At 37.1% G+C, this 25,420-nt stretch overlaps 2 protein-coding genes across 6 annotated transcripts in view; one reads left to right on the forward strand and one right to left on the reverse strand.

Moving 5' to 3' along the window:
* The first annotated feature begins 803 nt into the window (after positions 1-803).
* On the forward strand, positions 804-25,361 carry CCDC125 (coiled-coil domain containing 125). Its single transcript, XM_045809809.2, has 11 exons — positions 804-1,113; positions 3,627-3,685; positions 4,867-4,953; positions 5,751-5,828; positions 6,537-6,622; positions 11,549-11,631; positions 13,065-13,180; positions 13,913-14,020; positions 15,163-15,337; positions 18,678-18,808; positions 19,905-25,361. Exons 1-11 carry the CDS (start codon positions 804-806, stop codon positions 20,211-20,213), a joined length of 1,542 nt encoding a protein of 513 aa, XP_045665765.2. The 3' UTR covers positions 20,214-25,361.
* Positions 1,087-25,420, reverse strand: part of CDK7 (cyclin dependent kinase 7) — a 48,296-nt gene continuing 23,962 nt past the window's right edge. For 2 of the 5 annotated variants that reach the window (XM_087862100.1, XM_045809812.2), the window contains 2 exons: positions 23,738-23,885; positions 1,087-1,230 (listed from right to left, as the gene is read on the reverse strand). In XM_087862100.1, coding sequence (XP_087718226.1) covers positions 1,166-1,230; positions 23,738-23,885 — 213 coding nt within the window. In that variant the 3' untranslated portion in view covers positions 1,087-1,165. Of the gene's footprint in view, positions 1,231-1,393; positions 3,259-8,949; positions 19,052-23,138; positions 23,337-23,737; positions 23,886-25,420 lie in introns of those variants that run through there. The other 3 variants (XM_045809815.2, XM_045809814.2, XM_045809813.2) reach the window with 3 other exon arrangements.

Here is a 25,420-nt window from a genome sequence, read left to right on the forward strand (position 1 = left end):
GAGAGGCATCACAGGCAGGTCAGAGCCAACTCCTACCTTCCTAGGCTCCCACTCTTGTACTGCCCTCCCCCTTTCAGGGACGTGATTGGAAAATCAGTAAAATCGGGAGGGGTATGTTAGAAGGTCGTAAGTGCGAAGGGGCAAAAATAAAACAGGGAAGTGGGAGGAGGAGGAGTTGGCAATAATTTTAGACCCGGTGTCAATCACGGAGGTGCCACTGAAGGAAAGACCCAAAGGAGGTGAAGAACCAGTTGAGCAACTGTCTGGGGAAGAGCTTCCCAGGCGAACTGTGTCTCCGTAGAAACAGAAGATGAACCAAGTAGAGCTGGAGGACAGGCTGTAAGAGCGCCGAGCCCCCGAAGTGCATGAAGGGCCACGATGCAGGGTGGTCTCCGCGGTGACTGCGAGTCCCGGTTTTCAGAGACTTCCTGAATTCTGTATAGCTCCTCGGCTTGTGAAAACCATACCCTTCTCTTTTCCCTAGAAAAAGCTGATCTGCTTTATCCTCATGAGGAGATTAGATTCAGTAAAAAGGTTTTCCTGCTTCCTTACAATTCACTGCAATCTTTGAAATGAGGTTGGATCTTTTCCTACCTAAAGTCCTTAAATGCTAAATAACTTGAATTGGATTGCAAGGGCTGTTTGTGTGCTGAGGCCTTGCTGGCATAGTCGCGCCTGTATAATAGAGAAAGAAACTTTTCTCCCCGCAAAACCCAACTTTATTATACTGATGGTTTTTAAACTCCTGTTTCTCTTAATCACAGATAACCTGTTTTTCCTTATGTTAAATAAGCATCTGGCTGATGAGCAGGGTGGTGAGGCCGCCGAGTGAGGCAGAGGTGCAGACCTGGGAAACGGAGGACGATGACATGGCAGAAGGAGACTTAGGGTATGGCCTCGGAAGAAGGCCCGGCGGTATTTATGAAGCGCAAGTTTCACACCTATCGACGTCGAGGAAAAGATCTGATGGCAAGAACTTTAGCCCTCCCCCATTTCCAGGAAAGGGGGAAGAAAGAAGTGCTGCCATTTGTCAGTACTCCAGGCATAAGAGCTTGCAAGATACCCACCCTGAAGAGTCCAGAACTTCCCACTATGGACGACAAAGTAGCAGTGGTAAGAATGCCGAGGGCTCTCTCCTTCTCTCCTATGAATTTCATCAATGTTTTCACTCTTCCAACACCAGACAACAGGTCACAAGAGTTGATTTTGGAAATTCATCTTTATTCAGCTCTAGGGATTGGTGACAGAACAGAAGTAACCCGTTTTTCTATTTCCAGGTATTGTACAAATGGTGGAATGTAGTAGTTATTCTGCATTAATGCAGATATGTTAGTGATATCAGTGACTACCTACCTCGCTTTTGTGTGTGTGTGACTTAGCAGTATGCTTCATCTTTTTTTTTTTTTTTTTTAATTCAAGTATTTATTGGGTACCTATTAGGTGCCAGGGGCTGTTTTAGGCTCTGGGAACATTAGTGAACAAAATAGTCTCCATGTCATGCAGTTCACATTCTAGTAGAGGAGAGAAAAAATTAATCGACCAGCCAACAGCTGTGTAACATCAGGCAGTAGTAAGTGCAGCGACAGTGAGTATTTGGAGGGGTTGGCGCATGCGCTTTTGGGCAAGGGTCGGGGTACCCATCTAAGGAGGTGGCTTTTGAGCACCAGAATGAAACGACGTCCAAGCCTGGGACTTATCTAGGGAAGGTGTGTTCCACACAAAACATGTATGCTTCCGGTTACTCTAAGATTTCCGGTCATGAAATCTTCCCCCTAAAAATTCACCGGATGTGGGTAGCGCAACCTGGAGATCAACAGTTGCACGCTCCACCAACTGAGCCAACCAGGTGCCCCTCAAAAAATTCATCTTATCAGAACAAAAACATAAATTATGCCATATATTAAGGAAAGAATAAAATTCAGAATCACGTTGTGATAGAATGTTACAACTCCAAAATGGTTGCGAACCCAGGGGTGACTCCATGCCTACTCAGTGGCACAGCTTTTGTCTGGCTGAATCTTTTATAATCTATGTGGTAAAACTTCCCCACCCACATGGAACTAACACAAATTAGAACAACATGAGAATAATTTAAGAAACATGGTTTTTAGATTTACAAAAAACATGCTGCAGATGAGGATCTTATCCCCCATCTTTCAAAATCCTTCTTGAAATTAGGATGGGATTATTTATATATTTTTCTTTCAGTTCCTTATCACACATAGAGGTTGGGTTCTGTTTTGCAAGCAAGATGTTGAAAACCGCACATGATGCTAAAACGCCTTTATAAGAACATGAGGAAACCACTGAGATATTAACAAGATGTAACAGGAAAAGTATGAGCTCCTGTCTTGTTGGGTTATGGACTTTCATCTCAAGTTAGCCTGATCCTACATAAGGATATTGTCTTGGTCTCTTGTCACTAATAGATAATTTCCAAATTACCATAAATTTAATACCTTAAGATAACACAAATTTATTATCTTACAGTTCTGCAGGTCAGAAATCCAAAACAGGTTTTACTGGGCTAAAATCAAGGTGTCGGCAGGGCTGTGTTCCTTTGGAGACCCTAGGAGAATCCATTCCTGTGCCTTTTCCAGCTTCTAGAGCCCACCTGCAGTCCTTGGCTCATGGCCACCTTCCTCCATCTTCAAAGCCAGCAATGGCTGGTCAAGTCTTTCTCATGCTGTTTCACCCTGACTCTGACTTTCCTGCCTCCCTTTTTCATTTATAAGGACCCTTTGTGAGTACAATGAGGTCACCTGGATAATCTAGGATAATCTCCTAGTCCTTAATTTCATCACACCAACAGAGTCCCTTTTGCCATATATTCACAGGTTCTGGGGATTAAGATGGGATCATCTTTAGGGCCATTATTCTGCCTACCACAAGTATTACTACAACAGAACTCGTCATTGCCAACCCAATGTCACTTGTCTCTCCTTGGAGCCTTATGCCATCAGAGTAAAAACAAGATTGAGTTTTTGCCTTGGATACTGTCATACTGAAAGTTCAGAACAGCAACGAAAAAATTGCTTTGAGAAGTTTTTTAATGTCCCTCAAAATACTCTTTCTAAAAATCTTTTCTTCCTTTTACTTCTTCTTAATCTTCTTGCTTGTGATTTACCACTTTCATGTTTTTCTATTGCCAGTGAGACCACAATGAAAATGAAGCTCCTGGGAAGCTCAGTTTAATGTCTCAAATGATCACATTAAGGAGAGAATAATTGAAGTTACAGGAGACTTCTAGTCATTCTCCTTGGAAAGAAATTAAATTCAGGTTATTTCTTAGGTATTCATATACTATATTGATCAAACTTAAGCCAAACACCAAAATTTATTTCACTCACCAACATTCATGTTTTTAAATACTGTTTTGCATGTAGTAATTAACCAATTTATTAACAGTTTTATTAGAGTCCTTTTGTAAAGAGTATTTTTTATTCAAAAGTATGTGTCTTTTCATTTGTGCAATGTTTTAAGCTACTTATTTTTATCATTTTTTGGTTTATTACAGTTCTTTCCTCTTGACAAAAAATTGTATTTGATATTTTGTAAATAGATGTCCTAAATTCAACTAGTTAAAAAAAAAACATATTTGTTTTGTTTTTTTTTTCCCCTAATAGATTCTAATTCAGAATTGTCAAATGTAGAATTAAAGCAACGTCTTCATGATACTTTAGAGGTAAGTACTCTGGCTAATATAAAAATTCTCATGTGAACACAGCCCACTGGTATTTTAAGTAATACTAAAATTGTGTGGAAGGCAATACTGGCTTTCCAGATACTCTCAGTGAGCCACAGTGTAAAGCTCATAACTTTCAAAACTGGCCTCCTCTGTTTCTTATCTTTCTCATCTCTCAAGAAAGCTATGTATGCAAACACGCCCTCCAGCTCGCCTTTCACCCAGAATCTTTCACAACTTCTCTGATCTGCTCCTGGAGAAAAGAGTTACAAACTTCCCTCCATCTGTCTTTCCTGTGTGTGGCTTGAAATAAACTGACTTAATTAAACATCTTTGAAGTCAGAAGACCAGCAGGTTTCCCAGGTGCTCTGAGTCCAGCCTGCTGGGAGTAGGAGTATCCATGCAGGGTCCCTACCTTTTGGGAAACAGGAAGCCCATCATAATGTGTATTTCTAACTCTTTTGGTAAAAGCCACCAAGCTACCGTATTCGTTTTCTAGGGCTGCTGTCGCCAAGCACCACTAACAGGTGGCTTAAAACTATAGAGATTTATTCTCTCCCAGTTCTGGAGGCTAGAAATCTGAAATCAAGATGTCAGTTGGCCATGTTCCCTCTGGAAGGTCGAGGAGAATCCTTCTTTGCCTCTTCCTAGCTTCTGGAGTTTGCCCCTGACAGTCTTGGCTTTCCTTGGCTTACAGCGGCATCACTCTAGTCTCTGCCTCTGTTGTCACATGGCCTTCTCCCCTTTGTGTCTGTGCCCACATTTCCCTTGTCTTAGGACAGTGGTCACTGAATTGAGGCCTACCCTAATCCAGTATGACGTCACCTTAATCTGATTATCATCTGCAAAGACCCTGTCTCCAAGTAAGGTCACATTCTTACTACCAGGAGTTAGGATTTGGACATATCTTTACTTGGTGGGAAGGACATAATTCAACTGATAATAGCTGCTGTAGCTCTGTGGATGATCACGTGCTTATTTTAGGTGCTCTAAAGATTATTTTCAGATTATTAGCCGTGTGGTCTAGAAGGGTAAAAGCAAAAGATCTGGGCTTTTAGTAACAATGGGTACCTGACAGTAAGAGTTTCAATCTAAAGGCCGCCTGGGCCACTTAGGAAGCTGATCATTTTGGGGGCTGCATATCTTACAGATATGTAGACTAATGTTACTTCTCCCCTCAGGAGGTAGAAATTTTAAAAACTGAACTGGAGGCATCTCAAAGACAACTTGAAGGTAAAGAGGAAGCACTGAAAATTCTTCAAAGCATGGTAAGAAGCTATTTTTAAACTATGGTCACTTACACATTCCAATCTCTGGTAGTATGGTTTTATCTTTTAAAACAAAAGCATCAGTGCTTAATATAGTTTTTTTTTTTTTGAGGTGCAGATTTTTAGAACAGTTTTATTGAGGTAAAACTTATATGCCATGGCTTTCACTTGTTTTCAGTACACAATTTATTTTTGCTAACATTAGAGTTGCATCACCATGACCACGATCTAATTTTAGAATATTCTCAATATTCCCCAAAATGAAGCTCTAACCCATCAGCAGTCATTCCTCATTCCCATCCCCAACCCTGGACAACCATTAATTTCCTTACTGTCTTTTGGATTTGTCTTTTCTATTTCATGTAAATGGAAAGATATAATATGTGTCTGGATTCCTTTAATTAACATGTTTTTAAGGCTCATGCATGGTGTGGCATGTGTCAGTACTTTCTTCCTTTTTATTGCCTAATCTTCTACTGTATGGATATACCATATTTTGTTTATCCATTCACCATTTGATGGGCACTTACACTGTTTCCTCTTTTGGGCTCTTATGAATGCTTTATTTGTTCATGTACCAGTCTTTGTGTGGAAAGTTCATTCCTTCATTCTCATATTCACCAGGAGAGTCAAACCAAGATCTTTTGACATGTGAACTATCAAATTCTCCATAAAAGGCAGTCTCTATGGAAATTCTCTGGTTTTCTGTTGTCTTAAAATAAAAATGTGAACCTTACTATGCATATAGGAGTAATGAGAAATTTAATTCATACTCCTATGATTCTTGTTTTTCTTAGGCAATATTTGGCAAAGCCACAAGTCACACCCAAATGATGCTTCAAAAGACTATGGAACAAAAGAGATCCTTGGAGAAGGTATTTGCCACTTTTTAGTGTAGACTTGTTCAGTCCACTAAGCTTTCAAATAGAATTTCCTTTAAGAGTCACCATACTGATGGGTATGTCATTTGTGCACACCCTCTTTTAGTTGTGCTTCTATTTAATACAGACTCTTCCCTTTTGGAACTTACAATCCAAAACATATTGTTACACAGGCAAAGAATTAAGATTTCCTTTATTTCCTCATTTTAAGGTAGTAAAGTTGACACTTGCCAAGTTGACACTTTCTAGTTTTCTTCTTTTTCCTTTTTCTTTCTCTGCTTGCCTGGCAGAGCCTGCCTCTTTCTGACCATCTCTTCATCACTAAAACAGTAGTTAGGAATCACCTCGGAAGGTCTTGTTCCTGTGCCTGTTGTAGCATTCCTTGGTGGCAGTGTCCTGGCCTCAAACTCCCAGGCTTGTGGGTCTGTATGGTTTGGGGGTGGGGGCAATGAGAAATCTAGGTTCTGAGCAGCAAAATGTGATGCTGTTTCTTATAGTAAGGAAGCTGTGGGAAAGCTTTTGAGTGCTAAAAAGGCATGTTATATGTGTTTACAAGTGTCACAGACTCTTTTTGAATAATAATTAGTTTCTCTTTAACCTATTCCTTTTAAGTGATTAAAAATTTATTTCAGCTACCCACAATGTCCTGAAGTGATTTATTTGTAGTAATTTTCCATGAAAAGTGCTATTTTCTTTCTATAGGAAATAAATGCCTTGCAGTGGGAAATAGAGTTTGATCAGAATAGATTTAAAAATATAGAGGAATCATGGACCCAAAAATATGACAGGTTTGTATATTCTTATTCTGTGGTTTTTCTTTGGAAATCTTTAATGTGTGTATAATTTATCTGTATTTTTATTATTTTTAATATTTATTTGAGTAATCTCTACTCCCAACATGGGATTTGAACTCATGACCCTGAGATCAAGAGTCAGATGCTCTTCCAACTGAGCCAGCCAGGTGCCCCATAAGTGTATATAATTCAAATATAGCTTAGGCATTCTGTGGGCTGTGAATATTATGAAATTCTTACTGCTTATCCACTTACACCAGTTTCATATTTTATTTATTTTTTAAGTAGGCTTTATGCCCACAATGGGGTTTGAATGCACAACCCCAAGATCAAGAGTCGCATGCATTACCAAATGAGCCAGCCAGGAGCCCCTATAAACTATATTTTAAAAGCAGCGTAAGAGGGTGCTTGGGTGGCTCTGTCAGTTAATCATCTGCCTTCAGCTCAGGTCATGATGCCGGGGTCCTGATCTCCTGCTCAATGGGGAGCCTGCTTCTCCTTCTCCCGCTCCCCGTGCTTGTGCTCTCTTTCTGTCAAATAATTTTTTTAAGAATATTTTATTTATTTATTTGTCAGAAAGAGAGAGAGCGCACAAGCAGGGGGAGTGGCAGGCAGAGGGAGAAGCAAGCTCCCTGCTGAGCAAGGAGCCTGATGTGGGGTTTGATCCTAGGACCCCGGTATCATGACCTGAGCCAAAAGCAGATGCTTAACCGACTGAGCCACCCAGGCATCCCTAAAAAAAAAAAAATTTTTTTTTAAACAAAAAGTAGTGTAAGAGCCATGTTTTCCAAGTTATTTTACCACTGGCATTCGTTTTTCAAACAAAATCTTTTGGGCAATTTTTACTAATGTGAATTTACTTAGTAACTTTAAATTATAACACATCTTATAAAGTCAATCGAGAACGGATTTGATATCGGGTGTTATAGATGGCTTTAGTACTTAACTTCTAATTTATTACCAACTTTTAATATAACTGAACACATATAGAAAACTTGTGAGAATACAAAGAATTCCTGTATATCTTTCTCCAAGATTCTCCAAAGTAGAACTCTTTACCACATTTGCTTTATCATTCTGTCTCTTTCTTTGTAGTTAAATATATATAGATATCTGAGCCATTTAAGACTAAATTGCATATAAGGCCTCATTACTCTAAATATTTCACTCTGTGTTTATAAAAAGGGACTTTTATAACCATAGTAAAATTATCAAAATTAAGACATTAATCTAATACTCTTTTATTTAGATTTGCTAATTATTCTAGTAATAATATCCCTTTAGCAAAAGAGAAGAAAAAAATTCCTGTGTTTTGGGAGCCAGTTCAGAATCATGCATTGAGTTTGCTTGTCCCATCTAAACTTTAGTCCCCTTTAATCCAAAACACTTAGGAGGGAAGGAGGCTGAAGTGAGGGGCAGGGGGAAAAAAATCTGAAACAGTTATTCAGTGTTTTTTCGTCCTTAACATTTTTTGAGGACAGGCCAGTCGTGTAGTATCCCACATTGGCCACGTCTCATGTTTCTGAATTTAATTCGGGTTATGCAATTTGGCAGTATTACCACTGAAGCAATGTTGTGTTCTTAGCGCCTCATATGAGGAGGCCTATATTGATTTGTCCCATTACTAGCCTGTGAAGCTTGACGACTTGGTTAAGGTGGGGTGTGTGCCCTCACTCTCCACTATAAAGTCAACATAGTCACTATTTTTTCCCCTTGTGATTAATAAGCATCTTCTGGGGAGATGTTTTGAGATTATGTGATTTATCCGATTTTCACCCACTAGTTTTTACATCCATAGATTATCTGCCTTAAGCAGTCATTACTGTGATGGTTGCCAAATGGTAATTTGCTAATTCTGTTACTCTTTCTGCATTTATTTGCTGGCATTTTACTGTAATAAAGAGGTTTTTTTCTACCTTATTTGTTTATACCAAAATGGATTCATGAATTCTTGCATTATTCAACTGGTTAAAAGCCATTACTATCATAATTTCTTCTGTTGCTTAAAATTTTCCAATTTTGGGAGCGCCTGGTGGTTTAAACATCTGACTCATTTAGTTTTGGCTCAGGTCATGATCTCAGGATCATGAGATTGAGCCCTGTGTCCAGCTCCGTGCTCAGTGCAGAGTGGGCTTAAGACTCTCTCCCTCGGGGCGCCTGGGTGGCTCAGTTAAGTGTCTGCCTTTGGCTCGGGTCATGATCCCTGGGTCCTGAGGTCAAGCCTTGCGCCAGGCTCTCTGCTCGGTGTGAAGTCTCCTCCTCCCTATCCCTCTGCCGCTCCCCCTGCTTCTACTCTCTCTGTCAAATAAATAAATAAAATCTTAAAAAAAAAAAAAAAGACTCTCCCTCAGAAAAGGGGGGGGTACCTGGGTGGTACAGTTGGTTGAGCGTCTGACTCTTGGTTTCGGCTCAGGTCATGATCTCAGGGTTGTCAGATTGAGTCCTGCATCAGGCTCTGCACTCAGTGGCCAGTCTGCTTGAGATTCTCTCTCTCCCTCTCCTTCTGCCCCTTCCTCCTCCCCAGGGTGTGCATGTGCTTTCGCTCACTCTCCCTCTAAAAGAAAAATAAATAAATCTTTTTAAAAAATTTCCAACTTTGGTCAATGGGAGCCCCTTTAAGCTGGCTCCTGTGGCTTTCTGACACCTCCCTATTATTGTTTGAGCACTTCTTGCTTTCTGGTACAAGGTACTCTAGGCCATTATGCTTAAAATATTAAGCATTTCTTCAGGGATCCCTGGTTCCTTTTAGTGGGGAATGGTGTTTAGAAATCAAGATCTTAGTGCTAGGTGTGCCCAGTGCTACTGGAAGTCATTGCTACAAGGTCTTCTCTGAGGACAGAGCTGGAAATACACACACACACACTGACACATACATAAACCTCTTTCTCTCTTTTCAAAACTCTTGAGTTCATACCCGTCTCCAGTTGCAGACCATTACCACAGGGTTAATTTTAGCCTTGCCCCTTTCCACATCTGTAACTTCCACAGGGAGAAACCTGGCTCCTTTTACCCAGTGTTTACTTATTCATTCTGCCATACAATATGCAGAAAGTAGCTTTAGAATTGCTAATATACACCACTGCAAAATCAAACCCACTAAACTAGAGTTCAATATTTGTTTATAGTTTTGTTTCTAGCCTGAGGGGATCCAGTCAATACACTGTGTTCAAAACTTGTTTAGTTTCTTGGGGCGCCTGGGTGACACAGTCAGTTGAGCATCTGACTCTTGGTTTCGGCTCAGGTCACGATCTCAGGGTGCTGAGAGCAAGCCCTGCATCAGGCTCCGTGCTCACCAAGGAGTCTGCTTGAGTTTTTCTCTCCCTCTCCCTCTGCCCCGATCCACCCCTGTGCTTACTTGCTCTCTTTCAAATAAATAAATCTTTTTAAAAAATTAAAACTTGTTTTTCTTTTCAGTATGGTTATACTGTTCATTTCAGTTCATCTGTGTCTATCTATAGTCTACCTTAGGTTTTTTCCACTATCCTTGTTGATTTACTTACTCATCTTGTTTATTTTTGACTTTGTAAAACATTGACATGCTTCCAAAAGTCAGACCTATTCTGAGAGGTATACTCAGAAATGTCATTCTCCCCGTGTACCTACCCCATAACCAGTCTATTTTCTGATTTATCCTTTGTTTCCTTTTGCACAAATGGGCATATATGTCTGTTCTCTTATTTCTCCTTCTTTCTTACACCAAAGAACAGTTGACTGCAGACAGTCTTTTGAACTGTTTTTCTATTAACAATATATCCTGGAACCCACTGGTTGTGTGGATGTGCCATAGTGTACTCAACCGTTCTCCTAGATAGGCACTCAGATTGTTTCCAGTATTTTGCAATTATAAACTATGTATCTTTTTATGCAAGTTTTTGAAGGTGGCCTAAGCTTATAGGTGGTGTTTAAGATGATTAAAACTTTAGTAAGGAGAATGAATATTTGGATGCCTTCAAGATATTTCTCATTCTCATTTTTTTTTTAATTTTTATTTTTTAAAAACATTTATTTGAGACCAAGAGAGAGCATGATGAGCAGGGGCAGAGGGAGAGGGAGAAGCAGGCTCCCCGCTGAGCAGGGAGCCCGATGCAGGGCTCAATCCCAGGACTCTAAGATCATGACCTGAGCCAAAGGCAGGCACTCAACCGACTGAGCCACCCAGGTGCCCCATATTTTATTATTTTTTTAAGATTTGATTTGAGAGAGAGAGAGAGTGTGTGTGTGTGTGCACAAGCAGGGGGAGGGATAGAGGGAAAAGCAGAGTCCCCACTAAGTGCAGAGCCCAACTCAGGGCTCCGTCCCAGGACCCTGAGATCACGACCTGAATGAAGTCAGATGCTTAACTGACTGAGCCACCCAGGTGCCCCTGATTCTTTTATATTTTAATTTTAATTAATGAATTAAAGGGAGAGAGAGACAGAGAATCTTAAGCAGGCTCCATACCCAGTGTGGAGCCTGACATGGGGTTTGATCTCACAACCCTGAGGATCCTGACCTGAGCTGAAATGAAGAGCCAGACGGATGCTTAACCCACTGAACCACCTAGGCACCTCTATTATTTATTTTAAGTAGGCTCCACACCAATATTGGGCTTGAACTCATGACCCTGAGATCAAGAGTCACATGCTGTACCCACTGAGCCAGCCAGGCACCCCTCCTACTTTTTATTATTTTATGTTTTATTTTTTAATTTGAGATACTTCTGCTCCTTTCTCAGCTAAATATGCAGAAGAATTGAGTATGTTCAAAACCTTACCACATTCTTTTAAATTGTTTTTGTTTTGTGTCACATACATGTTCTAGACTGTTTTGAAGTAGGAAATATTTTATTTGGCATTTTGTGTTCTAATTATGGGATAAAAATATTCTCATTCAACCATGAAGTGTTAATGTTTTAGTTATTTGGAGGGTACTTTTTTCCAGGCTAAACTGTGAAAATGCAGTCCTCCAAGAAACTTTGAATGTAAAAACAGAAGAAATTAAAATGCTCAAGTCGGAAAATGCACGTAAGTGAAAAGTGGTATTTTGACAATTCTTTAAAAATATTATGTTACAAGATCATTTTTAAACAGTGTCCTACGTTAAGAACATACATATTGATAGACAAAGTGCTATAATTTCGAAGTAATATACTTTAAGGATAATAGAAGATTTGCATCTTTTAAGGTTTTTGCAATTTAAAAAAATTTTAGGTGAAATTCAATTAACAAAATTAACCTAACCATTCACAAGTAAATAATTCATTAACACCCACAATGTGTGCAACTATCTAGTTCCAAAAGATTTTCATCACTCCAAAATAAAACCCTATACCCATAAAGTATCTCTCCCCATTCTCCCTTTATCCTTTAGTTTTTATACTCAGTGTAAAACAAAATTGTAGAGCACCTGGTGTTGAGGAACCTTAGTAGGTATATGTTTTATTGGAACACTAGTAGGAAAAGTATGTAACTGTGTAATTATTCAACATTATTTTCTCTCAAAAATATCTTCTGTGACTTTGTTGCTAGGATTAATATTCTTAATTTTTCAAGACAATGACTCATTAAAAACTTGAAATTTACATATATGTATACATATACCCATAAGTAATGAGCCACCTTATGACAAAATTTAATAAAATGGTAAGGTGTTTTAAGAATATTAAAATGGCATCAACTTTTTATAAAATTTTAAGAGATGTTGTTCTTCCTTCTTAGCATAAACGGTTTTAAAGTAGTGGCTTGAAGGGGACAAAGTTCTAAATCAGGTCATGGGCGTGAGAGGGGCACCTTCTTGAGTTTAGTAGGTGAACTGTGGCAGAGTCCCTGGGTGAGAAGTACACACAGAAAATGGTGTTTCTCAATACCAGTGATTCAAGCAGATGGGAGATTTCTCCTGTGTTAGGTTAGTTCAGGACAGAAGCTACCTATAGCCACATCTCCTACCCCTCTACCACCTCACCCTGCAACGAGAGGGTAAGTTACTATTTTCTGCTCGGTAGATAGCAGGACCCTTCTTGTTCTAAACGTTTGGTTGAGAGCCTCTTGTGAAAACTCTTTACATGAGTCTGAGTTTGTAGAACTGGTACATTTGACGTTAATATATGAGATCTCATCATCTGTTTGTCTTACTATCCAGCAAGTGCAAATAATTTGCAGTTGTATGTTCTTTGAAAATCCTGGAAATTTTCCTTGAGCAAGTGAAGACCAGACTTTGGTTGCAAAATTAAGATACTTCAACGTTAAAAATAGTAATATTTAATCTAGTGTTACATATGAATTATCTCACTTGATACCTACCCTTCTATCAGATTTTCTGGATGCGGCCAGATGTAGTAGGCAATGTCTGTGTATATGCATTGCTTATAAGAAGTGAGTGTATGATGTTGGTGTAACTCGATTAGGTGAGGCCAGAGTTAAATTTCATAACTAACATTCTCTTCTTTGGCCCTTCCTAGTTTTAAATCAACAGTATTTGGAGGCCCTTGCCATGCTTGATGTCAAACAGCAGATGGTGGCTCTGGAAAACGTGCGCCACGATAAAAGTGGTTTTACAGAGGTTTCAGGTCTTGAGGTAGGTAAGCAAGTATGGAAGTTGAACAAGAGGATATTTTCTACTTTCCTTTTCCCCATCACCATCTGTTCCATGTTCTAGAATAGCACTGTATTTAGCAGTTTGAGAGTGAGGGTAAGAGAGGCCCATCGGTTTCCTCAGGGCAGTTCTTCAGCCTTACTGGCACCATACCATTCCATGCGTTACATTCTTGGACACTAGAAGATGCGCTGGCTACCTCCTGCCCCTTTTCTTTCTTAATTTTACAGTTTTAGCAGAAGCTGTGTTAGCTGTGCCTCACGTTACATGACAGGTATTTTTTAGAAGTGGAAGGATGATTATTCTCCTGACGTAGTCTAAGTCATTCATCATCTCTGAGCATGCACCCCTCCCTGGTGGGAAGTGGTAGGAGTAAATGCTGGGCAGCAGGACCAAGCTCAGTCACAAGAAATAACACACGATGGGTGTTAATATTTACTTCATTAGGTCAAGGTGTTGCCAGGGGTGCCCACTTACAGGTTTTGGAGAAGGAAAAGAAGTAAGGTAGAATTCCTTTAAGGTTTTGTTCCAAGTAATAACATTGTTTCTTCATTTGTAATTTCCACTTGGATCCTGAAATCGTCTCAGCTTTCTACTGTTTTTGTTTTCCTTTCCAGTTTCTTTGAATTAGATGCTTGAATAGAAATGTGTATGTTTGTGTGCAGTTAGGCAGTATGACACTTAGTAATGGGAATAATACTTTTGGATTTAAAGCTTGCTGTCCTTGGAGCTTGCCTTTGCCATGGCCCTGGAGGGAGTCCCTGTGCCTGTGCCAAAATGGCGGCATCTGCTCGCAAAATGCTTCTTAAGCTCAAACAGGAGGTATTGTATTATCGAAACACTAAAGCGTTGGTTTGGTTTCTCTAGTGATAGAATAAAGGAAAATATCTGCAATAATTAGCTTCATTCTAGTAGTCACTGGCTATGGAACTTATTCTTAGTTTTATGTGACAGAATTAACTTATAAACTGGATTTTATTTACATGGTTCCAAAATATAAATAGTACTTGGCACGATATGGTGGCAACATGCAGTTGTTTGCCCAAGTCTGTAGTTAATATTTCCTAAATTTGTATTTCTTTTCTCTATAAATGGCCCTAAAAATTACTATATTACACACTCATGCTTAAAATCAATAGGTTCCACAACTCTGATAAATGGGGAGATAAACATGAAGCTTATTAGAAAAACAGCAAGGTACAGTAGAAGAAACCTTTGTACCAGCCAGACCTAAGTTTGATTTTAGCTCTATTATTTTCTAGCTGTGTGGGTTTAGACACGTATATCAGAGAGTAAGAACTAGTTATTGGGTTGTTGTGACGATATAGAGGAAGCAGACAATGTTTAGCACAGTGCCATGCAGGTGCCTAGCATTTAATCAAACGACTTTTGCCATTATCATTAGTTTTAATAACAAATACAGAACATGGACCATAATTTTTAAAATATTTTACCTTTATTGAAATATGGAATTTTAAACCTTCAGATATAGGAAAAATAACAGTTAAACATTAGCAATTCATTAAGAAAAGCATAAGATTACACAGATCAGAGTCAGGGTCAGCTATGGTGGGTATGTAAAAGATGATACTCGTAATTATTTTCAGTGATATTGTCTGGAACGGACCAAGGCAGAATTGAAATGCAGCCTCTGGCATCCTCCTTTCTTACTCTTTGGGCAGGACACACCAGGGCCTGTCTAGGGTAATGTGGTGAGGTCCAAGAAATAGATTAACAAGGAATGGTCAGGCACCTCGGGGGAAACTTTTGGTAATTTAGTTCAGAGCAGGCAGCTACTATAGAGGGGAATTACAAGTACTAATTAGTTTAAGCAGATGGAATAGATCAGAAGGACACTAGACCCATGCAGGCAGGGAGACTACATCTGCTAATCTAATTCAGCATTCAAGCAAGAATTGTTATGTTTTGCCTCTGACACCTCTCAAACTTTCTTTCAAAACTAGTTGGGACTTTTGCAGAAGAGTAAAGAAGAAGCTTACATAATGGCAGATGCATTCAGAATTGCATTTGAGCAACAATTAATGAGGAAAAATGAACAGGCACTAAGATTGACACAAATGGATAAAATGTATAAAAAAGCAACAAAATGGATAAATTGGAAGCACCTTAAAGAGGATGGTAAATATGAATTATAATGGCAATAATCAGGTATAATTTTAGTTGTTTTTGGTTATAGTCAAAGTTGATTAAGCAGTTAATGCAATGGAGAATATAAGTGAAATATCGCAAGATAGTTGTGATTTATTACAGAATTTAGTAACTGTGTGGAAGAATGGGGTCACTGGATGTTACCTATGCAGATGAGGTAACAGGATCACCAAAACCTTAAAATAACAGAATCTCTTTTTTACTCCTCATCTACCTCATTTAAACAAGACCATGTTTCATGGGAAAACTTTGTAAGACTGCCAGATGATTAAAGGGAAACTGCCTGGGAAGTAGTAATGAAAATAGTGAAACCCAACATTAAATGTATCTAATTAAACTTTGTTGAAATGTGTGATTCTGAAGACATATTGAGGGCTAGAGGAAAAATCTTAAGTTGGAAATATTAATACTCATAAAAATGAAACAAGTTAAGGTTTAGGTTTTGGTTCACAAACCTATCAAAGTTCATCGCCATTTTTTAGTACTGTTGTACTAGTGAAAACAAAATATATAAAAATGGCATCAAAGAATAAAATTATAGTTGAAGTAGATAATCCAATATAGTCAAAGTAGCTGGTATTTTTTAGAAACGTTAGTTTCTCTAAATGGTATCAGTTTTTATTTAGCAGTATTATTCAGTGCAGCTCCTAGTGCTTCAATTTAAAATTCCAAGTAAACTCCAATCTGACATCTTTTATTAGTCAAGAAAGATTACAGTGAAGTTTATAAGGTTAAATGTTTTTATATTATAATTCTGAGATGACTCTATTTCTAAATATTTTTAATATGTCAAAATCCATAATCCTAATTCCAGTATCTCTCATTTTCAGATGAATTTGGGTAATAAGAATCTTATATTAAAAAGGAAACTTTTAATAATAGATACCTATTTTGTTTTAAATATTTTTTTTCAATAGTACATATTCCTAATAGCATACAGGTTAAGCGTTGTGAAATTTTAGCTTCATTAAACTTTACCTATCTCTTTGCTGAAATGGTAAAAAGTGCTAAGCTTACAGAAATAAAAATAGAAGCAGTAAACAAGAAGTATGAAAGTAAACAGAAGCAGATCATAAGAGTTACGTATTTAGACTTTTCATCAGGGAGAAGTAAGGGCAACACAGAAAAACCTATTTCTCAACATTCATTCTTAAAGAGGCATTCCACACTGTCCTGAAATTAATTTCTAAAAGAGTTTTCGGACATGAGACTTACAAAAGAAATCACTGAGCTGACTAATATGTCCTTAACAATCATTTATGATAAATGCAAAATCAATATTTATATGGCTATTATTTGTAATAATCCCTTGGTAAAACCTGAAGGTATAACCTTAATGTCCAGCTCAAGGTAGATGAATCTGCCAGGGAAATAAGCAAACACAGTCCATATACTTCGGCTTTTAGGCATCGATGAAAAATCTTAAGAGTATCTACCAAGGACAGCAAATGTGTAGGTGATCTTCAGGCACCTCTTCTAAATTAGTCCCTGATAGGAGCTGGATTGCTGAATTTTCAAAGATACTGTATTTGAGGACAGCCTTGGTGTTCTGTGATGTAAACTGAAGGCAGATCCCTTTGGAAATCTGATCTTAACTGCTTGTTTTGATGGAAGGTAAGGAGAAGAGTTAGGGGAGAAAGAAAAGGAAGGGAAAGGCATGGTTCATCTTATGAAAGCCTGCCACATTCTGCCACCTGGCATAGAAGACCCCCCGAGTATGCATGGAAGTTGGCCACAAGGGTAGTGGTAAGTAGAAAAAGCTGGGTTTTCCCTAAGAGGTAGATTCATATACATGCAGCACTTGAGTATGTATTCACTTCATATTCCAGAACTCCTGCCTTTCTTGGCTAATGAGGAATCTCAAGAATTTTTCCATAAAAAATATGATTTGATAGGCATAGCTCCTGATCTGTTTTCCATTAAGACTGGAAGCAGAATTTAAAATAACTGATTCATCTCGGAAAGGTCTTTACAAGTCCATGCAAGTGTCAGAAGCTTTTTGTGTTTTTTAGTGACGAGACTGATTGATTTTACTCATGTATTTCAATAATCTGAAGAGGTACAGGATGACTGTCACACGTCATTTTCTTATATGTGGTTAACACGTTAAGAAGGCATCAACTTTTGTCATTGATATGCAGCTTAGACGAGTTCTGAGATAGGTTATAAGCATATTTCTTTTTTTTAGACTGCAAATAGACATTCATCCACTCATCACAGCTGATGAGCACATCAACTTGTCTGGCTTTCTCCTTTTGCCACAGTTGCTGGAGGAAGAGGTCATGAGTGAGCTCCAGTCACTGTGGTTTATCAGGATTGAGTGTGTAAAGGAAAATGTCTCTTATATGTTCTGTTTTCCATTAGACCATTTGCAGAGCATTCCAAAGGCATTCTTGATGTTTTCTTTGTATAAATCCGCAATTTTTGTACCTTCTGCTATAAAACTGCATTCTTTCTATGAAGAACATCATCAGTGTACACATTTCAGGATGTGGACTCTTAAACATTATGTCAGTACCTGGGCTAGTTTTCACAACTATGCTATGTTATTTTTTAATTGTGATAAAACATATACATAAAATTTACCACTTTAACCATTTTTAAATATTAACTAACTACATTCACATTGCTTTTTAACGATCACAACCACTCATCTCTACGACTTTTTCATCTTCCCCAACAGAAATTTTACCCATCAAACACTAACTGCCCACTCCCTTCTCCCAGCATCCCCCTCTGCTCTATTATTTAATGGCACAGCAATCCTGAGGCACAAGTACTATTATTCTTATTCTAGAGGTAAGGAAATAAAACTCAGAGACCTTGTCCAAGGTCATTTAGTAAGTGGTTAAAGGAGGATTCAAGTCCAGGTCCTTCTGCTCTAAAACAGAAGCCATGTTTTGTTGGGTGTGTACAGTATCCTCAAATAACAGGGGTAAGTGGCTGACATTTAACACTGGGAGATTTCACATACAAAACTGGATTGCTGCCTCCTCTGGAAGGCTGCTGATAATGTGGGCTGCATGCTGTCCTGAGCAGCAGCTGTACAGTGAGATAGAGCGGCAGGCAGGGCATTGCTCCGGGTCCTTACACTGTGGCCCTCTCAACCTCCGTTTGCCATCCTGGCTCTACAGTCTGTGTTCTCCTCCCACTACACTGTGGTGCCTGACTCACTAGAGGTCTCCTGAAGAGAACCACCTTCTGACTGACTTATGAATGAATTATCCTGGCTCATACTTACCTCTATTCCTGGAACTCCATTAGTGAGTGTCTTTTTATGTCTCAGGTGGATTTGCATGTTCAATTTTAGGATTACCATCACACGGAAATAAGAAGACCTTAGGGCAGAAACTGCTGGGGATGCTCCCTTCAGAAAACAGTTCTAAGAAGACTGATGACCAGAATAACCCTCAGGAAGTCTTTAAGATGCTAACAGAGTTGGTTAGTATCTTTGCTTTCCTTTTGTTAGAGGTTGTGGTTAAGTTAATCTTTCTGCTTCCTATTAATTCAACTCTTTTTTTCTTTTTTAATTTAATTCTTTAGCACTCTATACTTGCCTTTTTATGCCCTTTTCCCAGCTGTGGTACCATCCTCCAGTTTTGATCTTCATCTCCTTAAATTCCCTGCATGCTCTTCCCACTTCTCCCATCCATGTTCTTCCTGTACAAGTTTAAAGCTTCACCTCTGAAAAGAGGGGGCTCCCCTGTAATTAACTGCAGGCACCTCTGTTATCTGCACGTATGCATACAATTCCATGCCATTCAGGAATTTTTAAGGTGTACAAGGCAACTTTCTCACAAATTATATCCTTTAATCATCGCTACAACCCTGAAAATCAGTCCTATTATCTCCATTTCATATACAACTAAAAGACTCATGCTATATGAATACACTTATCTATAGAAGTGTTCAAGTTATTTATTCTCATATAAATATATAAAAACAATTTCACATAGAAGTAACTTCAACATTCTCTTGCAGAGGTAAGTACATGTTAATATATACACATATATACACACACACCATGTATATGTTTTTCCCCTTTCTTTTTTCAAATGACCTACAAGAGTTTCAGCAGAAGGAATGCTATCTGTTCGTCCTTTTAAAAAAAAATCCTCAGTAATGTGTAGCGTATTATTTGGGAATCACTGGTAACCTAATTATTTACATTGACTGACTTGCCAGACTGAAGATAGAACATTTTGAGAAAAATTCTTCTGACTATAGCTCTATAGTCTGTGATTTATTGACTAACTGGTATATTTCTATTTAATCTTAAATTTCTATTTAATCTTGAATTTCTATTTAATCTTAAAAAAAAGTATTTATTTATTTGAGACAGAGAGCACATGCACAAGTTGGGGGAGGGGCAGAGGGAAAGAGAATCTCCAGCAGACTCCCTGATGAACCCTGAGTGTGGGCTTGGCTTGATCTCATGACCCTGAGATCAGGACCCAAGCTGAAACCAAGACTCAGATGCTTAAATGAGCCACCCAGGTACCACTAACTGGTATAATTTTAATTTTTATATGTCCAGTTGAATGATAAGGAAGAAGCTCTGGCTCATCAAAGAAAAGTTAGTTACATGCTTGCTCGGGCACTGGAAGAGAAAGACACCACCTCAAATGAGAACAAGGGAAAAAGTCCCATGAAAGACAATTTTCCATCAAAAAATCTCTGGGGGAAATCTTCAGAATTCCCTGAACTGCATGATTCTGTATATTCAAGTGTTCAAATTTTAAATTCTGCGGGCTGCGTTTGTTCAATCCAGCACCTTCACAGAGATCAAAGCTGCACAAGAGCTCTCAGAAGATCCTGTTCTTTGCCATCAAATACCATGTTTTGAAAATAAACCAGCTGAAATCAGAACCAAGAGCTGTTTCTATCAAGAGACTTTAAAAAAGGACTCTACAAATGTTGCTGCATCTTCAGAAGTTGTATATTTTCTGGGTCTAAGTTTTAGAAAGCAGCTTAAATACTCAAACATTTTCTATAAGAAATGTGTTAGTATTGTGTTGACATATTTCATAAATTACATTATAATGCCTTGTGAAATTTTCAGTATTTGCCAACATCTTTAAAACAACAAAAAAGTGTTTTTTGAGGAAAAAAAAAAGTTATTTAACTACTAGATTGACTAAAGGGATCTTTAACTGGCTTAAGTAACAATTTATATTAACGCTCTAAGAAGTAACAATGTCTCAGAGTGACTGAATTTTTTGAATACATATATCTTGTTTTATTGTATTTTTCAGGATTTTTCATTTGCCACAAAAAGTTTAATAATTTCCTTAACTTCAATTAGAAAGTTATTACGGTGGGGTTTTGGCAGAAGTATATTCAAAACAGTTAGTTACCTTTATAGCTTCTTTTGTTGGTGGTGTGGTGACACTTTGTAGCCAGACCTACACAGAATTCTAGCACTCACACCATTCTGATTTAACTTCCTGGTTTTGATGCTGAATTTTAAGCCATTTAATTTTTTCTTTCTTTCTATAGATGTTACATAGTAAAGATCTTTAATACCTTCTGGGAATGTTGCTATATTACTTATATCACAGTTATGTCAAAGGAAATGAATTATCAGAAATTTTAGTAAAACTTTTACCTAGTTATGATCTCTAGTAAAAAAGATACATACATGGCTTGACTATGTTAAATACTACTTAAACAGATGAGGTAACAACAAAAAGTATAAACCATTTATTGTTGTGTTAAAGCAACACCATTTAGTTGGAATTAATAAATATTAATAAAAGATGGAAACTTGGCAAATTTTGAAAAAAGGAGTAACGATGAGGAACTCCTGTTACCAGATATTAAAAATGCATTATCATGATAGTAACATAAAGCTACATTATTTAAAACAATGTGGTACCAGTAGGTCAATGGAACAGGATAAAGACCATACACAGATTTAATACATGTAATGATTTAATATGAAATAAAAGGTAAGAAAGGGAAAGATTTGGTAATGTTCAACAATACCAAAACTGGAAGTGAAAAAAAAAAAAAAAAGGTTCTTTTCAATGTGTGTGTGTATAATACATGTGTATATATATAAAACGCAAATTCATATAAATTGATAAAATCTGAAACACTCCAACTGACAATCTAAATCAACAGTAGGCAAGAGGGATTATATATGGTTAGTAAATGTGAGGAACTATTCAACCACAGTAGAAATTTTAAAAATGTAATTAGAATGAGATGTCAAATTAGCCAAGATCACAAAGATTATGTGAGTGCTAGAAATGATGACATGAAATAGATCCTTTCATACAGTGTTGATGACTGTGTATATCTGAGACCCTGCATTCAATCCTGGGGAGTATATACTCAGAAGTGAAACTGCTAGATCATATGGAAATGCTCTTTTGAAATTTTTAAGGAAAGTCCACAGTTTTCCATAGCAGTGACACCATTTTACATTCCAACCAATAATAAGGGTCCCAATTTCTCCACATCCTCACCAACACTTGTTATTTTCTGGTTTTTTGTTTTGTTTTATTTTTGTTTTTGTTTTTTATAGCAGAAATCCTAACAGGTATGAAGTGATATCCCATTGTGGTTTTGACTTGCATTTCCCTAATGATAAGTGACGCTGAACATCTTTTCAAATGTGCTTATTGGCCGTTTCTACATCATCTTTGGTGAAATGTCTATTCAAGTCCTTTGCCCATTGTTTAACAGAATTTTTTTATTGTTGCAAATAATTTCTCCCATTCTTTTCACTCTGTGCTTATCATTCCTTGATACATGCAAGTTTTGAATCTTGATATAGTCTATTTTGTCTTTTTAAAGAAAGCAGAGTTTTCTCTCTTGGTAGCAGACAAGGAAACCAAACAGATTCTAAGCACAGCTGTTGGCTTATAGGTAGAGAATACCATGTGACAAGGCATGTGGACTGTCTTAAGAAGCTGGGAAAGGCCCCTGGCTGACAGCTAACAAGGACAGGAAGCATGTGCATTAAAATTACATGAAATAAGTGAGCTTAGAAGCCAATTCTTCCCTAGAAACTCAGATAAGAGCCCAGTTCAACTGACACCTTGATTCTGACCTGTGCAAAAACCACAGCTGGGCCAGGTCAGACATCTGGCTTACAGAACTGTGAGCTAATAAATGTGTATTACTTTAAGCTTCTATATTTATGGTAATTTTTATGCAGCACAAGAAAAATAGTCCATAAAGCATGAGTATGTAGTGTTATATACATAATATATATTTTTATATATTAAATGGATGTTAAATAAACTAGATTTATATGTATTAACATGGAAAGAATTTTAAAAGTTTTGAGTATAAAGAATTATAATATGAGATGTACTGTCTATCACTCATAAAATACTGAGACCCAAAATAATACAGTGTTTTACTGCATGTATTTTTATAAAATAGCAGTATAAAATCATGGAAGGACATACTCATTTCCTGAGAGTCACTCTCCTTTCAGGAAAGTGAAAAGGAAAAGAATGGAATGGCATATTAAAGGGACCTCAATATCATTTGTAATTTTTTCTTTTTCTTTTCCTATTTAGTATATTAACATTTGTTAACTCTAGGTAGTAGGTATGTGCTACATTACTACTACTGCTTCTATTTTTGAATACTATCCCTGCTACTACAAATCTGTGATGCTATGTGGGCCAGATCACTCAAGTAACTGATGATTATTTTTATTAAGGTTTCCTTAATGCATTTTCAATTCTACATTTCAGAGAATTGAACTTAATCTTACTTTTGCACTCTCATCAGAAAAATCAGAATTAAGTTTGTTTTAAAACACATTTAATAAAAATAATCCAGTTTTACATATTTTACATGTGTGGAATATTTACAAATTCCTTCTACAGCATTTACTTAACGTTTACTATTTTTCCATTATTTGCCTTTTTGACTATTTCCTTCAGTAGTAAAATACTGTCCAGTGATCTCTGTAACTAAAAAATTAGCTTCTTGGGTAATCCTCCTAGGTGAAAAAAAAATGAGGTTGTTCACATTTAATCTTATGGCAATTCTAACCAGTCATTGCATTCCAACTACATTCATTTCACTTGCTTTGATTTGCTAATAAAACTTATTAAACATTCAGCATACAGTCTAGCAGTAAAAATTTATGAAGCACATAAGGTACTTATTGGTAAGTTCTCGCAACTCTGAAGTATACTCAAAAGTGCCCATATCCTTTTAAAAAGCTTCATTTAATTATTTTCAATGGAAATAAAGATTGCTAAAATACCACATTCTCTACCACAGTTCCGGAACAGCTCACAATAAGTATTTCTTAGCTGCCCCTCAGTCACTAGCTATATATTAAGTACTTGGAGTTTTCTGAATTCATTTCATTTTTTATGAAAATGAAAGTTTTACCTTGTTCCAAGGCCTGTGTTCTCTTCCGTTTTGTTGCTACAGCTGGATTTGACTGCTCCTTTAAAGTTTCCAATGGACAGTTTGGTCTTGGCAGCTGACATCCAGGTGTTGGCCCTGGCCGATTACTGAAATACTTAGTTTTCAAAGCCTTGAAAAAGGAAAGATACCAAGGAAAGTAGAGTTTTAAGTGAGTATCTGAACTGTGTTTAAGAAAATCTAATCTCCAGAATTGTTGGGAATATTAAACACACTATGTGAATACCCCACTTCCAAAATGAAATTAATTTCAAAAACTCAGATGAGCAAATTACTACAAATAAATATGTTAACAGCTTAATATTGGCTGATAATTCCACTACCATAAGAAAAAGACACTACCTTCTAACTTTTCTACAGTTAAACAGTCTATACTAAATATGAAATATCCTTATTAAGATACTGTATAATTTGGCTCTCTATACGTTAGGGACTCTATAGTTCAACCCGTAAAGAGAGAAACATGCTTAAAAAGAACTTCAAAGTTTGTCACGACATCTGTACGTATTCAAATTCCAAACTATGTAAATATAAATTCTTTAGAGTTTTTTAAAAGATGCAAATGGTTGGAAACAATGTGTTAAAATCCAACAATCCACTGCAAATTATTAAAAATTTTACTTGGAAGGAATTGCACAAGGTTATTTCTATATACTACCTGCTCAATGTTCTATGATATGATATTTCCTTTACTTTGGTTCCAAACGCCAAAAAATGACAAACTTGTCAAATTCATAATTTATTTGCATCACAGTACTGTTCAATAGCCACAATATTCCTTTTGGATAATGCTTTCAGGAATATAAAGAAGTCCATATAAACTTTTCAAGCATTTCCTCCCACATTCTATTATTTGCAGTAATGATTTAGAGATTCCTCACTTCAAAAGAGTTGAATTTTTACAGTATTTCTTCTGAATAAAGCAGTTCCATAAGTAAATTAAGCTAATTCTGAGCCATCAGAGATCTAAGAAAGATGATCTCATTCCAACTTTAAGACAGATATCCATGAGCTAGAACACATTTTAAGAAAATGCATTCTATCAAAATACAACCCACATAAGTTGTCACAACTAGTATTTTTCTACAAATTTTGAGTTTCACTATTAATGAAAAAAAATGAAAAAAATGAAAAAATGAAAAAAAAAATGAAAACAACTTTCTAGATAATCTGACATCTCAAGCTTCTTATAATGGAGGTAGTAAGTATATGTGTATGGGTGGAAAGGTAACACTGAGGTACTTGTTTGAATTAGAAAAGTAATTCTAATGGTAAAGTAATCTAGCATGTATGTATTAATGTAGCATCATGTACTGCTAAAAAGATATGGCCTATAGAAATAAATGCATCAGACAATGACTTGGTAGTCTGTAATAAGTGAAAAAAATCCACTTTGTATCCTTGGTATATTGTACATTAACACGGTTTGTTAGATATGAAGACTTGTGACATTTCATTTTAATCAGGGTCTTACTTTATGAAGCCAAATCATTGTACTGTGATACATTCCTGCATTTCCCTGTTTGTGCCACTCTTTGTTTTGTGCTTGCTTTTAAAACAAAGAAAATAAACTTTCCCCCCCAGTCTACAGGGATTTTATTTTTTTGTTTGGTAACATTTCTCCCTTCTAAGAGCAGATATTCTTGG

The sequence above is a fragment of the Ursus americanus genome, chromosome 5 (genome assembly GCF_024610735.1).
Source record: "Ursus americanus isolate L20-20 chromosome 5, mUrsAme1.1.p, whole genome shotgun sequence".
Lineage (NCBI taxonomy): Eukaryota > Metazoa > Chordata > Mammalia > Carnivora > Ursidae > Ursus > Ursus americanus.